The sequence below is a fragment of the Mesoplodon densirostris genome, chromosome 5 (assembly GCF_025265405.1).
Source record: "Mesoplodon densirostris isolate mMesDen1 chromosome 5, mMesDen1 primary haplotype, whole genome shotgun sequence".
NCBI classification, from domain to species: Eukaryota; Metazoa; Chordata; class Mammalia; order Artiodactyla; family Ziphiidae; genus Mesoplodon; species Mesoplodon densirostris.
Window position 1 is genome coordinate 60,885,774 of NC_082665.1, and position 16,989 is coordinate 60,902,762.

A 16,989-nucleotide genomic window follows, 5' to 3' on the forward strand; every position below is an offset into this window, starting at 1 on the left:
GAGTTCTGGAACCCAAAGGCCCCATCTCCAAATACATTGCGAGTTGGGGTTTCAACATATGGATTTGCGGGAGACACAATTCAGACCATAGCAACTTCATTTAACCTTAATCTCCTCCTTAAAATCTCTGTCTCCAAGTATAGCCATATTGGGGGTTGGAGCTTCAGCATGTGAATTTGGGGGACTACAATTTGGTTCATAATATTGGAGGACTTAACACTTCTTGATTTCAATGTTTACTACAAACCTGCAGTAATCAAGGCAGTATACCCTGTGTTTGGTTCATAACATTGGAGGACTTACACTTCTTTTTTTTTTTTTTTTTTTTTTCCCGTTACGCGGGCCTCTCACTGTTGTGGCCTCTCCTGCTGCGGAGCACAGGCTCCGGATGCACAGGCTCAGCGGCCATGGCTCACGGGCCCAGCCGCTCCGTGGCATGTGGGATCCTCCCGGACCAGGGCATGAACCCATGTCCCCTGCATCGGCAGGCGGGCTCCCAACCACTGCGCCACCAGGGAAGCCCTACACTTCTTGATTTCAGTGTGTACTACAAATCTGCAGTAATCAAGGCAGTATACCTGGCAAAAGTCTAGACATAGATTAATGGCATAGAATTGAGAATCTAGAAATAAAATCTTAAAATTAATTATCAATCATAAATTGATTTTTGACAAGGTTACCAAAATAATTCAGTGGGGAATAAATAGTCTTTTCACCAAATGGTGCTGGAATAACTAGATATCAACATGCAAAAGAATGAATTTTAACCCCTACTTCATACCATATACAAAAATTAACTCAGAATGGATCATAGACCTAAATGCAAGGTCTAAAAGTATAAAACTCTCAGAAGAAACTGTAGGCGTAAATACTCATGACCTTTGGATTAGACAATGGTTTCTTAGATATGACATCAAAAGCTCAAGTGAAAAAGGAAAAAAATAGGTAAATTGGATTTCATCAAAATTAAAAACTTTGTGCTTGAAGGAGTCCATCAAGAGAGGGAAAAGGCGACTAACTCATGGAGAAGATATCTGCAAGTTATATATCTGATAAGGTATTTGCATCCAGAGTTATATATATGGAGAGAAAATATGTGCAAGTTATATATCTGATAAGGTATTTGCATCCAGAGTTATATATCTGGAGAGGAAATATGTGCAAGTTAAGAGTATATAAAGAATTCTTACAACTCAACAAGAAAAAGACAAATAGCCAATTAAACAGTGGGTAAAGGATTTGAATTGTAATTTTTCCAAAGAACATATACAAATGACTAAGTGCATGCAGAGATGCTTAGTGTCATTAGCTGTTAGAGAAACATAAATCAAAACCACAGTGAGATACCACTTCACATCCACTGGGATGGCTAAAATAAAAAGACAGACATTACCTAATGTTGAAGATGTAGGTAAACTAGAGCCCTCATGCATTGCTGGTGGCATTGTAAAACTTTGAAAAATCTGAAAAACAGTTTGGTCATTTCTCAGAATGTTGAATATAGAGCTACCATATGACCCAGCAATTCCATTTCTAGGGTTGTATGCAAGAAAATTGAAAGCATATGTTCACACAAAAACTTGCAGTCAAATATTCATAGCATTATTCATAGTGGCCAAAAATAGAAACATCAACAGATGAAAGTATACATAAAAATATACAAAATGTATATTCATAAAATGGAATATTATTCAGCAATAAAAAGGAGTGAATTACTGATACATGGTACAACATGGTAAACCTTGAAACATTATGCTATGTGAAAGAAGCCAGTCCCAAATGAACACATATTGTATGATTCTGTTTTTATTAAATGTCCAGAATAGGCAAATTCATAGAAGTTGAAAATAAATTTGTTGTTGGGGGAGGGAGGAATGGGGAGTGACTGCTAATGAATTTGGCCACCTTTTTGGGTTGATGAAAATATTCTAAAATTCGTAGTGATAGTTGTACAACTCAGGATATGCTAAATACTACTGAATTGTATGCTTTTAGAAAAGTGAATTTTATGGTATGTGAATTATAGCTTAGTAAAACTGTTATTTGTTATTTAAAAAAAATTTTTTTAAACAGACATTTATTTCTCTATAGCCATTATTTTGTAAAAACTTTAAAAAAGATTTTTATTTTATATTGGAGTATAGTTGATTTACAATGTTGTGTTAGTTTCTGATGTACAGCAAAGTGATTTAGTTATACCAATACAAATACATGTATCTATTCTTTCTCAGATTCTTTTCCCATATAGGTTATTACAGAGTATTGAGTAGAGTTTCCTGTGCTATACAGTAGGTGCTTGTTGATTATCTGTATTATATATAGTAGTGTGTATCTGTTAATCCCAAACTGTTAATTTATCCCTCCCCACCATCTTTCCCCTTTGATAAACACAAGTTTGTTTTCTGAGTGTGTGAATCTGTTTTGTAAGTTCATTTGTGTCAGTTTTTAGATTCCACATGTAAGTGATATCATATGGTATTTATCTTTCTGTGTCTTACTTCACTTAGTATGATAATCTCTAGATCCATCCATATTGCTGCAAATGGCATTATTTCATTCTTTTTTATGGCTGATTAATATTCCATTATATATATGTACCCCATCTTGTTTATCCCTTCCTCTGTTGATAGACATTTAGGTTGCTTCCATGTCTTGGCTATTGTAAATCTTGCTGCAATGAACATAGGGTTGCATGTATCTTTTCAAATTATGGTTTTCTCCGGATATATGCCCAGGATTGGGATTGCTGGATCATATGGTAGCTGTATTTTTAGTTTTTTTAAGGAAGCTCCATACTGTATGCTTTTAGAAAAGTGAACTTTATGTAAGTAAATTATAGCTCAGTAAAACTGTTACTTTTAAAAAAAATGGTTTGGGGGAAGAGTAGAGATTTCCAGCTGATAAGAAAGGCTCCTTCTTTGCAGCAGGAGCTTAAACAGGAGCTTAAACACCGCTGGTGGAAACTTGACCTCCTCTCCTCCCCGCTACCCAGCTCAGCTCCTCACTGGAGTGCACAGCTTTTGCCTAAGGGCTCTTAGGATTGAATGACTTCCAGTTTTTCTGGCAGCTGCTGAGGTCTGGGTCTTTCAAACAGTGCTCTGCTCGGATGCTTTCACTTTGCAGGAGTGCTGGGGGACTCAAGGTGATCTGGAAGTTGGGAGATGGAGGAGAGAAGTGGGTGGGGGTGGGGGAACTTGCCAAGCACAGACCCTCCTCCCTCCTTAAGGGAACGTTTAAGGCTGGCAGGGCAGCCCCAAGCCCAAGCTCCCCCCACCCCCTTGAGTCTTTCTTGGAGTTTGGGCGCCCAGTCTCCCCATGCCCATGCTCCTAACCTGGGAGATGCTTAGGGCGGTGGGCCCGCGGGTGCCAGGTCCAGCGGTGCATGGCAGCCACCTGGGAGAGCACCGAGCAGATGTGCTAAGGTATGAGCCCCCCTGCAGCTCCACTCTGCCCTACCAGGTCATGCTGCAGGAAGGGGGCTGAAAACTCCAGTGTTGCTCTAGGGACACGCATGGCTAACCCTGCCCCCAAATACCAATTTTTTTCGAGTACTCTGGGAATCCCCCAGGTGCGTTCTCTCGTGCTAACGAGGAAACAGAGACTGCTATGCAGCCTACGTTTGGTTATACCCTAGATCTGAGTGTCCTCTGCAAATCACTTTTGCGCTTATCACACTCAGGTAAGTTGGGATGCATCCTCATGAAAACAAATACCTCCTGGGAAATGATAAATTTCAGGCTTACAGGTGAGCCGGGGAGAAACTGAGATCTGAAATTTAATGAAAAAAAAAAAAAAGCTCTTTTTTTTTTTTTTTTTTTGCGGTATGCGGGCCTCTCACTGTTGTGGCCTCTCCCGTTGCGGAGCACAGGCTCGGGACGCGCAGGCTCAGCGGCCATGGCTCACGGGCCCAGCCGCTCCGCGGCATGTGGGATCTTCCCGGACCGGGGCACGAACCGGTGTCCCCTGCATCGGCAGGCGGACTCTCAACCACTGCGCCACCAGGGAAGCCCCAAAAAAGCTCTTTGAAGTGGGAGAAAGAGAGGGAATTCCAGAATACTTCTGAGGCCACCATAGCCAAGAAATGTCTTGTATGCTGGCTGGGAGTGAAATCTAATGCTCTTTGAAAAGATCCTCATGTCACCCGTGTTCTTGATGTGTACACGAGGAGTATCATCATCTTTACTGTAGTTATACCTTTCAGATCTTTGGATTATTTGGTTACCTTTTTTTTTTTTTTTTTTTTTTTTTTGCGGTACGCGGGCCTCTCACTGTTGTGGCCTCTCCCGTGGCGGAGCACAGGCTCCGAACGCGCAGGCTCAGCGGCCATGGCTCACGGGCCCAGCCGCTCTGCGGCATGTGGGATCTTCCCGGACCGGGGCACGAACCCGTGTCCCCTGCATCGGCAGGCGGACTCTCAACCACTGCGCCACCAGGGAAGACCTATTTGGTTATCTTTAACATTGAACATGCAACTCTATTTCAAGTGGACACTATACCCCCCCCCATTTTTTTTTAAAGTTTTTGGCCATGCTGCTCAGCTTGCGGGATCTTAGTTCCCCCACCAGTGATTGAACATGCAGCCTCGGCAGTGAAAGTGCGGAGTCTTAACCACTGCGCCGCCAGGAAATATCGCTATACTCTCATTTTAATAAAGAGAACGGTTACCATTTCTGCTCTATACTATGACAAAAATCAACGTTTATGCATATACCATATGTTAAGTACTATACAGACCTTAATGAAAGTTGAAGGTGAGATCTCAGGTTTAAAACTGTCCTAATTGGAATTTTGAACACTGTAGAATTCACCCAGAAAAGGAATTAGAAAACAAAATAAAAAACAAAGCTACCCTTCCTGTGTTCTTCTAATGATCTTTGAAGAACAATTCTTTTTAACATGGTAATATGTATAACAATAATAGTAACTCCCACTTAGGAAGTATTAGGTGCCAGGCATAGTGCTAGGTGCTTGGTGTAGTCTTAGTATTGTCTGTAATTTTACGAGCCTCAGTTGTCTTCTAGTTTTTTAAAGTGATAAAGCCACATTGGTTAGATTCCTTGATCTTTTGTAATACTATTTCTTAAAAGAGAGGGTAAAAACCAAAATTCATAAAATACACAGCCTAACTACAAAATTTTAGAAAACAATACAAGTAACTTGAATAATAAATTTTGTATATATTCAAACTATTTTAGGGAATTTAAGTTCAGAATATTATAATCATGTTTACTTTTAATTAGGGAATTTGAGAGTAAAAGTAAATATGTGTTACTTTTGCTTGCTGTTTGCGTAATAAAGCCTTAAAGGCATAGCATATTAATCTAGATAAAAGACTATTCCAGTAAGATTGATTAAGACAATAGAGTGATTTTAAATCTGTCTGTGTGTGTGTGTGTGTGTGTGTGTATTTTATTTAATTCTCCAGTAAGATAAATCTACAAAAGGGGAAAAAGCTGGAGGCAAATATGGTGCCTTTGAGAAAGAATGCTTTTAAAAGTACATTTTTTTTTTCATTCGTAAGGTTCCTCTGTTGCATTGCTTCAGAAAGGACAGTTTATTTCAGGTATTTGAGTTAGCTTACCATAAGTCTTCAATGTTTAGACACGTGTCTAAACTGTCACCATGTCATTCATGCTGTAATTAATAGCACTTCAGCTTAGTTCACAACCTTTGAGTTTAGCACCCTTCTTGCGGATAGCACATTGAGTGTTTGAGATTTGTGAGGCCAGGAGACTGTGGCAGCTCCATTCTCAGTTACAAACAATTGATGTTTACTGTCTTTTGTAAAGAACCTCTCAGCCCTTCCCCACTCCAGCCCTCCACTTTTTGTTTGAGTTTAAGCCCCGCCCCCTTCCATGTTTTGTATCAGAACCAGACAGTCTTCCCGCCTGTTTTTGTATGGTCCACAAAGTAGGAGTGGTTTTACATTTATATTTCATGACAATTATATGAAATTCAAATTTCAATGTCCATTAATAAAATTTTATTGAAACACAGCCATGCTCATTCTTTTTTTTTTTTTTTTTTTTTTTTTTTCCTTTTTGCTGTATGCGGGCCTCTCACTGTTGTGGCCTCTCCCGTTGCGGAGCACAGGCTCCGGATGCGCAGGCCCAGCGGCCATGGCTCACGGGCCCAGCCGCTCCACGGCATATGGGATCCTCCCAGACCGGGGCATGAACCCGTATCCCCTGCATCGGCAGGCGGACTCTTAACCACTGCGCCACCAGGGAGGCCCATGCTCATTCTTTATGTGTTGTCTGTGGTTGGTTTCACACTACAGAGGCAGAGTTGAGTAGTTGCAACAGAGACTAAATGGACCACAAAGCCTGAAATATTTACTCCATGGTCTTTTACAGAAACAGTTTTTTAACCTCTGAACAATACTAAACCAAACTCATCTTTTTTTGAAAAAAAAAATGCATACCTGCTAATGTTAGCTTCCTGCTTAATACCCATCACCCTTGGATAAAAATTTTTAATTGTTTATAGAGACTATATGATCTGGCCCCAGCCCACCACTCCAGCCTCATTAATACTTTTATGTTTCTAGTGATATTATCATATTATTAGATTTAGGATTACTCATGCTAATAATACAGGCAGGATGTGTACAGAATGAAATTGTTCTTTTTGTACTATTTTTTCTCTGAGAGATATAATAGTGGTATCTCTTGCCAGTACACAGGGGCTACTGGGAAGCTAACTCTCCATGGAAATTTAAGAGTACATATTGAGAGTAGATGTTTAAATCCAGGACCTAACAGAGCAGAAATCTGCGCTCATTTTAAATTCTAAAGCTTAAAGAGACAGAATGGCTTTCAGGCTTATTCCCAAAGGCCAGAAGTAGGAGGCACGTGTCAGAATTAGGGAGGAGGTTATGAGGGGTGTTTTGTCAATGTATACAGACCCACCGTCTTCCAATTTTGATACATGTCACTCCATCTCCTATTTTGGGAATCTCTAGTTGAAGGATGACAGGAGAGTATCCTGTTCCTCAAGTGGGTTGGGGAGAAAAGGATTTAAAACAGTTTACTGATTGTATTAGTATTTATAAAGAAAGAATGTGTTGGTCTGAAGGGGGCTTGGCCAGACTTAGGCCAAGAACTTAAGACTTAGGCCAGAAAAGCAAAGTCACAGAGACAGACTTTGACCACTAGAGAAATGTACAAAGATGGGACAGAGATGAATCATCAGGCTCCATCAGTGTCACAGTAATTTTTCCTTTAAAACTGTCTACCTTTGCTCTGACTTCATGCTTATCATGCAAATTTCTGATTACTAGTCTGATTTCCAAGGTATTCAGTTACCTGGATGGTAGGATGAACGAATTCTGATGATTAGAAAAGATCGTTCCCCTACTCTGCATTAGTATATTTACTACGGAGCATGTACATGCAGCTTGTGAGTGTGGCTGGTTTGAGTCAGCTGATCTGAGTGCACCTCTAGGATGTCAACAGTGCTGAGGCCATTCTGCAAACAGTGGTTAGTTTATCAAGTTAGTGTCACCTTTGAGACCTTTCAGAAGAGTGTCATACAGCTTTTTCCTGCAGACTCCTCAGCCTTATCAAACCTCTTATTACTGCTTATGCCCCTCTCCAGTGATTCTTTCTTTTGGAATTACTTGGAAATCTAGAAGTTTTCCAGTAGTCCTATAAATCTAATAGGTACAATATTCAAACTTACCAGGAAAAAAATGCAAATTGCTAAGTATTTTAGTCACATATTCTATATAATAACCTGGCAGTGTAGAAGTATTAGTATTTGTATATTGTTCCCTCTTTTTTACCTTTCTGGTTGGCAGAACTCCTCCACCTATTTTCCCTTGGTCAGTGAAGTATACCTCCTCCTGCCCAGTCACCCAAGCCAGAAACCTGGTGCATCCTTGTTTCTTACCTCTTCTTTGCCAACATGTCATGTTGGTCATCAAGGCCCTCATCATTTCTAGCTTGAACCATTACAGTAGTCTCCTAAGGATCTCTTTTTAACACTCTAATCTGTTCTTTAGGTCAGGGGTCCCCAACCCCTGGGGGGGTTGTTAGGTTCCTGTTAGGAACCGGGCCACACAGCAGGAGGTGAGTGAGCAAAGCTTCATCTGATGCTCCCCATTGCTCACATTAGGTCCCTGGTGCCAAAAAGGTTGGGGACCACTGCTTTAGGTTGTTACCAAAAAAGTAGTCATTTAAAAAGTGGATCATTTAAAAATGCACTTCTGAACTTGTTGCCTTTCTATGTGTAACTAGTAGGTAGCTTTTTCTATTTAGCGTGGAATACAGGCTCTTCATGACCTGGCTGCTTCCCCCTTCCCCACCGACTCTTTCCTTCTTCCTCTCTGTGTCTTCCTCTCCCCGCCCTCCCGAGTCATGGTGAACTGGCTTGCACGGCCGCTCCACTTCTCTGCACACTTGCATTTGGTGTATGTGAGTTCATCTTACTTGATATTTCAGCAGCATTTCACACCATGGCACACTCCCTCTATTTTTTTTTTTTTTTTTTTTTGCGGTATGCGGGCCTCTCACTGTTGTGGCCTCTCCCGTGGCGGAGCACAGGCTCTGGACACGCAAGCCCAGTGGCCATGGCTCACGGGCCCAGCCGCTCCGCGGCATGTGGGATCTTCCCGGACCGGGGCACGAACCCGTGTCCCCTGCATCGGCAGGCGGACTCTCAACCACTGCGCCACCAGGGAAGCCCCACTCCCTCTATTCTGAAACACCTTCTTCCCTTGATTTCCAATTCATTCTTTCTGAACTTTGCTCTACCTCTCTTGTATTTTTCTGTCCTTTTCCCTCCTCTTCCACTCAGCCTCTGCATGCCAGACTTTCTTTGGGCCCAGTCTTAGGTTTTGTTTTCCCTCTTCAACCTACTGAGCTCAGCTCTGCTCCATATCCAGTGGTTTACTATAAGGGATTTTTATATTTAGCAAAAGTATATAAAAATCATTTACAGTACAATTAATGTATATTTTTCTCATAGCTATTTGGTTACCATGGTACAGTGAGGATATGTATCTATGGTTTAGGTCAGTAAGACCTGCCATAATATGCCAAGAGCACTGGTTTTTAGGGAGTAAAAGCTAGCCCCATAGTGAGCTCTCTTCAGTTTGAGCGAGTAGTATCCTCCAGTGTTGCTTTGGTCCCTCATTCTGCTGTTGTATAAAATGATTAGATTTTAGCAACCCTACCTCCCCCCAAAAGGTTGATCCTTGCAGTCTATCAAGTAGCATTTGACATGTCTACACAATTTACCAGACTAGATGGAACAGCTAGGTAGCTGTTTCTAGCTAGGTAGAAATTAGGGCAAGATTTGATTTTTCACTTAGAAGAAAGTTTTTCTTCTGGGAAATAAATTAGAACTGGTAGATGAGACCCTCTATAGTGTTTATTATAGTCCAGGTAGGTCCCTGCCAGGAAATTATTCTGAATAAAGGAAAAAATATTTCTAAAGGAAAGAATTATTGAGTAATCAACATGTCAACTTTTCAATGATGAAAGTTATGCCGACTGCTTCTTGGAATTGCTCCACCTGAATAGCTCATTCTTCTTGACATTTCCTGACGTTCCATTTGCAGTACTCAAGAGTTGCAATCCTTGATAGTTGTAAAGGGTTAATGCAGGAGTCTGATGGGGATGTGACATTAGTACTGAAGAAGTGGGGTATGAAGAAGCGATGACATTGCCCGAATTGAATAGGAAGTATTAGCATGGAGAGGAAAATTTAACCCTTAATATATTTAATTTAAAAAATGAGATTAAAATCATATTGCAATAAGCATTTTACATAATTGAGCATAGGCAAGATATTTTCATTTGCATTTTTTGTTTCTAATCAGTGTGTAGAACAGAAGAAATTGGGAACTGTCTCTTTAATAAAACCCTGTTTACCTAACCTATTTTAGTAGGAGTGGCTTAGGAACCTGTAGAGTGAGTTGTAACTTCCAATTCTGCATTCTGAAGGGCAGCCTTGGATAAGAGTGCTGATACTACAAGCCAGGAAGTGACAAATCATTTGCCTTAAATTATAGTAGAGCTTGTCTTTTATAAGGAAAACTTCTCATAACAAAACTAGAAGATTGAAGCACGGTTGTCACTAAATGTTTGGAACTCTGCTGCAGATAAAGACTTTGCAGCGTACTTAGAATACAAAGCTTTCTGGGCCAGAAATTGATCTCACTTTTGAGCCTTATCTGATTACTGCTTGATTCGTCTTTATTTTGTTCAGGTGCTCAGCAGGTTGAACGGGGAGCCTTCCTCCCCCATTGTTAGCAGGTAGGTGGTCAGCCTTTGTTTAAAATTTAAGTTGTTTTTTAAGGTTACTTAACCCTGGTTCTGCTGCTGATTATTGAAAGAATTATATATCAGTCTGGGTATATGTTTTAATGTTTGAATATTCAGCATGGCTGTAAATAATCATTTTTGTGACTTTGTGCCAACTTTGTAGAAAAAGTCATTTTTAACAAATTAGCAAATCTATAAGGTGACAAATGAGTTCTGTTTTGTTTTCTATTAACCTTATATGTTTAAATTTAATTAACAGATTAAAAGTATATTGAAATTACTCTGCTATTAACTTCCTGATAGTATTTGATAATATATTTAAAACATTTATTGATGTAGTCAAATAAAATTGTATCTTTGTTGTTACTATTTTACTTATAAGTTTCATTTCTTTCACTCTTAGAAAGCTGTCTGAGTGTTTAGCTCATTGTTTCTCTACTTGCTTTAGTTTGTTTTTGGAATACTTTGATACCTATTATTTCAGAAGACTTTTTATAAAAGGTTAATCTTCCATAAGTATATTGAAATATTGCTTGTTTCTCTTTATAAAGTTAGCCATGCATTTATGACACTAAAATTGTTTCAAAGATAACACCTTTGGAATATTGAGCTAATTATTAGTATGAGCTAACTGCTATTGTGAAAAAAAAAAGCCATTCACAAATGGTTCTTCTGGAGTGGGAATCAGAAATGTGTGTGGGTACCTTTAAGATCAAGAACAGTGGTTTCTTTCTCTACCACTAGTGATCCTTTTAATTTTTCTTCTATGGACACTATGCTTCAAAAGACTTTTTGTCAACCAAATAAGTGGTGTATATTAAATAATAAAATGTTAGAACATTATTGTTTATTAGGGATACATTATTTCCAATGAGAGTTTCTTATCAGCCTGAGATAACCACTCTAGGTTAATATAATTCAGCTCCGAACGAAGAGGCCTGACATTTTACCTAGCTTGAAAGACTTTATTGTAGGTAACTGTTTGGATATTTTTGACTTTTTGAAATACTGATAGTAACATCTGAAGTTTCAACGACTACTCTTTTGGAATCTTAGTCATCTGGGAACTAGCAGTCTAAAGTGCAGAAATTCTGCTCTTAATATCTTTGAGTTTCCATGAAATGTAATGAAGGTCATTTAGTGTAATGTAACAAACAAAGATACCATAGCTACCAGACAGAGAGGAGAAACAGGGAAAAAGAAAAAAGGAAGTGTGGTATTTGTCATTGGGAATGTCTGCGAGGAATTCAAGGTGTCTGTATGTTTTTGCCCCATAAAATTTCCCTATATTTATCGCTACTATTTACCCACTTAAAATTTTTACTCTGATTAGTCTGATAAATTGATAACTGACTTCAAAACAAATATTGCTTATGTTTTTCATGTATTTTATTCTATATTTTTATGTAGCTTCCCTCTCCCAAATTTTTTTATTTCTCCATTTCCTCTATTCATGTCCTTCCTTCAGCTTAGCTGAAGACCCTTCTGCAATGTGAAGCCTTATCTGATCACCCTAAACCACAATAATATTTCTTTCCTTTAGATTTCTGTATCATGTTGATTCTACCAGTTCTTTAGTACATAATAATGATATAGCTTGTCATATTTAACTTTTACTTAAAAGTTTGCAGTGTTTCTTCAACTAAATTATAGTTGTTTGAGAGCAAGTAGGACATCATTTTTATCCGTTTTAGCATCTAGTGCAGTGATACACATATGGTAGGTTCTAAATAAATATCTGTTGAATGAATGAGAGATGTAAAGAATCTTGCCAACAGTTGCTTCAAGTGTTAGGCTGCCTCCCTCTACCTTGCTTAATTATGTAATTAACCATCTATAATGTTTCTAAAAATCAGGCTGTTCGTTGTCATACTATTATTGTTTTTGTCTTCCTTTGTAACACATGCATTTTTTATATTAGATTATTTAACACTGATATGATACCTACAAAGAAAGAACAAACTGGACTTTATTAAAAATAAATAAAAATAAAAACGGAAATATTCTGAATTCCAGACTCTTGCATTTTATATTTTAGGAAAATATAATTTTAAATTTACTGATATGTGAGGTTTCAAATATAGTTAAAATATTCAGATACATTATGAATTAAGGGGAGGGATTCTGAACTGACGTTTGGTATTCTGAATGGTGATCCAGTCATCCTGGTAGACTGGTTGGATTGCAGAATTTAAATCACAGATTAGTAATTGCCAGAAACGATGAACAAATTATTTTATAAAAAGAGGGTTTTAAATGTCTTACACCCATTGACAGTAGTTATTGTATTACACACTTTAAAATCATCATCTACCTATTCCCAGTATCAACTATGTCGGATACGTTTCGTTAACCCACTTTTTATAGATACAGAAAACTGATATCTAGAAAGGTGAAATAACTAACAAAGCCATACACTGGTAACTCCACAACAGGTCATTTTGACTTCAGAATTCAAGTTTTGAATCACTATGTTATATACTATGTTATGTTTTCCAATAGTCAGGGTAATCTTTCTGTCATTCTAGAGCTTGACCAGACAGGAATTCTGGCAGCTGCTCCAGCAGAACTATGGCACTGAGCTAGGCTTAAATGCTGAAGAGATGGAGAACTTGTCCCTGTCGATTGAGGATAATGTGCAGCCAAGGTACTGCAAAATGTTTCGAAATGTCAAGATTTATTAATCATTAATCAAAGCAGAATTATTTTAGACTTTACTAATTCAGGCTTTCTATTTATTCACCAACCAGTGAAATTTGCCTCTTGCTTCTCTGTAGTGGAATGAGTGAAAGGTGAGGACAGTGAATAGTTTGCTAAATTGGTAAGCAAATACAGGTCAGATGAGGAAATGTTAACTTTGTAACTGTGTCACCTAGGATTTGCTTAAAGCATGGGGTTAGTAAACCTTTTTATTAAGGATATGGAGAAGTACCTAGTGAAATCTCTGCACCTATAGATAACAATAAAGAAAATTAGCTGGAAGATATTTTAAGGGATACAAAGATAATATGACTGTTCCTCAAGGATACCCTAGCGTAGTACTTGACATGTAGTTGGCACTCAATAAATATTGAATGCATTAATGAAAGGAGCTTATAGCGCTACAGGGAATGCAAAAAATTATAATACATGGTTGAAAATGATAAGGGCCAAAAAGAGCAATAGATAATATGGGAAAAATTCAGAGTGGAGAGAGATTATTTTTGACTGATGGGAATTCACTTGGAAGAGTGGACATTATTATTAACCTGTACAAATAAAAGTGCTTTTGGTCCAGTGGTAATTGAGGTCAGAGCAATAAAAACAACTAAGGATAATACATGAAAATTCTAGAGCAAACGTTATGCTAAGTGAAAGAAGGCAGTCACAAAAGACCACATATTGTATGATTCTATTTATATGAAATAGAGTCCAGAATCAGTAAATCCATAGAGATAGACAGTAGATGAGCAGTTGCCAGGGAACTGGGAGAAAGGGAGAGTGGGGAGTGCAACTGCTGATGGGCACAGGGCTTCTTTTGGGGTGATAAAAATGTTCTAAAATTAAATAGTGGTGATGACTGCACAACTCTGTAAATCACTGTATTGTACACTTTAAATGGGGTGAACTTTATGATATATGAATTATACCTTAATAAAAAATCAGGTAAATTATTTATTTAAAAATTCTGTAGCAAATAAGTCTTAAGATGGAAATCTTTCGAAGTCTCATGTGTGTACAAGACTTTATTCTATCTAGATAAATCTTCTAGTTATACTGATGCTATTTTTATTGTGTCAGCTCAGCATTAATATTTTACAGTCTTTTTTACATGGTTACACATGTATATTTTATTAGTTTTCTGTAAAGTTAAAAATTTCCATTGGACTGCTCTCCTTATAAAGTGTACTAGGCTTGGGACTTCCCTGGATCCTCATTCCCTCTTCTACTCTTTTCTCATTCTTGCAATCTCTGAGAGAAGCATATCTACCTCACACCTGTATTTCCTCAGCTCTTCCATCTTCTTTCTTCTCACTTTCAATCTTTCCTTCACTCTCCTTACTCTTCTTTCCTTCATTTCTCCACAATCCACCTCCATCTTTAAAATCCTCAAGTACAGACCCTCAGCTGGTGGTCTTGTCTCCAGGAGCCGTTTTCCTTGTTTGGTTTCCTCAGAGTCCTGCTATTCTGCCTGGCCAGGAGTAACTGAGTAGTAGACCTAAGTATTATTTGGGTGGAGTAGAATAGGCTTTTTTAGCTTTTCTGTCTCTTTGTCAGGATAATATGGATTCAGATGTCAGGCAGCCACTTTATTTTAGGAGAGCTTTAAGCCTAAACATAACAGTGATTACATGGGAATGCTAATTGCTCAATAAAATTGAAGTTTGGAAATTAGATCCATTGTGCTGCTTTTATATTTAATACACTTTCCTGTTTTTCCCCCACTCCCTGAAAGAGGAAAAGAAGGTCCCAAGACGTTTATTGTAATCTTGTCCCTATGACCATTGAAAGCTTTTCCTTTAACCTTAGGAATTCCTGTTCTCAGGCACGAGAAGAACAAGAAGGGAGGCATGGATTGATGGATGGGCTCTGTGCTCAGACATCAGGAGCTTCCCCTTCCTGGAGTGATGTGCCATCTCAGCTGGGACTGAATCTGAAGGAAGGAGATGAGATCTAGAACTGCCTTCCGGTGTTGCCTGGCATCCAACTCAAACACCTACCCTGCACTTTTCAAAGCTTCTTCATTGTCCACAACTGAAATTTAAATAAGCAATGTTCATTTTATTAGTTGCTGTTACGGCCACTTGTACTTGGTTAATTTCTTAATGGTTTCTGAAGTTTATAAAATCTTATATGAGCATATTTTATTTTCAGCAGTGAAGTCAATTTGCATGTGATTTAAGAAGATAGCTTTGTTATAAGTAGAAGCTTATTTGTTACATTACAAAAAAAATTTTGTTGTCAAAATGCTTTATAATAGAAAAGGACCTCAGTGAGGAGACTAAATCAGCTATCTGTGCGGAAGTGACCTTGTTTATGTTCCTATTATGTGTTTCTTACAGAAGTCCAAGAAGAAGCAGCTTGGATGGCTGTGGGGAGAGAGATGAAAAATTATCCAAGCCAATCAGTTTTACCCGTGAATCAACTGGTCGGGTTTCAGAAACAGAGTCAATTGGTGGAAATCCACAAAAAGGGGTTAGTATATGATATCCCTTTTAAAATCTGTCTGATGCTGCCATGTGTTCATCATAATGGAAGAGCAAATAAAAATACAGTATACAGGGCTTCCCTGGTGGCGCAGTGGTTGAGAGTCTGCCTGGGGACATGGGTTCGTGCCCTGGCCCGGGAAGATCCCACATGCCACGGAGCGGCTGGGCCCATGAGCCATGGCCGCTGAGCCTGCGTGTCCGGAGCCTGTGCTCCGCAACGGGAGAGGCCACAACAGTGAGAGGCCCGCGTACCGCAAAAAAAAAAAAAAAAAAAACAATATACAAAATGTTTAAAAACTTAAGATGTCAGGCTGCTCTTTTATTTTATGACAAGAGTTTTAAGCCTGTAAGTTGCAGAGGTTGTGTGGGAATAATATGTGGTTCTGTTCAGAGCTGGATATGGTGCAGAGTTACCAGGCAGCTCCCTGAGCATCAGTCTGTAAGGGGGATAGACATCATTAAAAATATAATAAGGTGGAGAAATTCATAGATAGCAGAATTTTTCTCATAGTAGGTATTGTGCGTAGTGGAAAGAATCTGTTTTGAAGGGGAGATGAGAACTATGAGCACCATGCTTGAATAACAATAGATGCTTGTTAAACTGATTACTAAAGCAGGCACATCCAGTTAATTACTGGGCTTCATAGTTAGTTAGTTTCTTTCTTTATTTTTTCAAGTATTATTATAAGCCCTTCAATCTTTTTTAATTTCAGTGAGTTTCTATCACTTGAAGTCATTATTATTATAACTTTTTTTTTTTTTTTTTCGGTACACGGGCCTCTCACTGTTGTGGCCTCTCCCGTTGCGGAGCACAGGCTCCGGACGCGCAGGCTCAGCGGCCACGGCTCACGGGCCCAGCCGCTCCGCGGCATGTGGGATCCTCCCAGACCGGGGCACGAACCCGTGTCCCCTGCATCGGCAGGCGGACTCTCAACCACTGTGCCACCAGGGAAGCCCTATTATTACTTTTTATACTCAGTTTGTCCCCTCTGCCAATGGGAGCCCCTTCAGGTTGGCTCCTTTGTCCTTTTGAAATAATCAATAATCTTTGATGACTTCCTTTCTTCCTGGTACAATAATGTGTCCTAGGCACATTTTGTATACTTTCTGTCCCAGACTTAGTATCAGCCATTTTTTCTAATAAGCCATAGTTTTAATGAAGAATGGCACTTAGACCACATTCTGAGTGCTAAGAGTGTACAACTTTTGTTCTTCTGATTGGGGATGCAAGTTTGGGGACAATGCTGAATTTCTTGTTTTAGATCAGAGCATTGGCTTCAAATCCTACCTCTGCCACTTGCTAACTGTATGACCTTAAATAAATTAACTTAATTCCTTAACCTTTCTATGCTTTTTTTCCCTCAACTATAAGATGAGGAACTAATACACCACAGGGTTTTTTAATAAGGACTAAATGAATTAATGTATGTGAAAATGCATTGAACAGTCCCTAGCACATATTAAGTATTCAATAACCATAAGCTATTATGATTGAAGGTGAATCTGTGTGTGGCCAGCAGTGGACCTTT

At 38.9% G+C, this 16,989-nt stretch overlaps 1 protein-coding gene across 1 annotated transcript in view; it reads left to right on the forward strand.

Annotated features, from left to right (window-relative positions):
* GRAMD1C (GRAM domain containing 1C) overlaps positions 1-16,989 on the forward strand; it is a 91,579-nt gene that overhangs the window by 48,364 nt on the left and 26,226 nt on the right. Inside the window, exons 7-8 of the mRNA XM_060099870.1 lie at positions 12,800-12,918; positions 15,314-15,446. Coding sequence (XP_059955853.1) covers positions 12,800-12,918; positions 15,314-15,446 — 252 coding nt within the window. The remainder of the gene's footprint in view (positions 1-12,799; positions 12,919-15,313; positions 15,447-16,989) is intronic.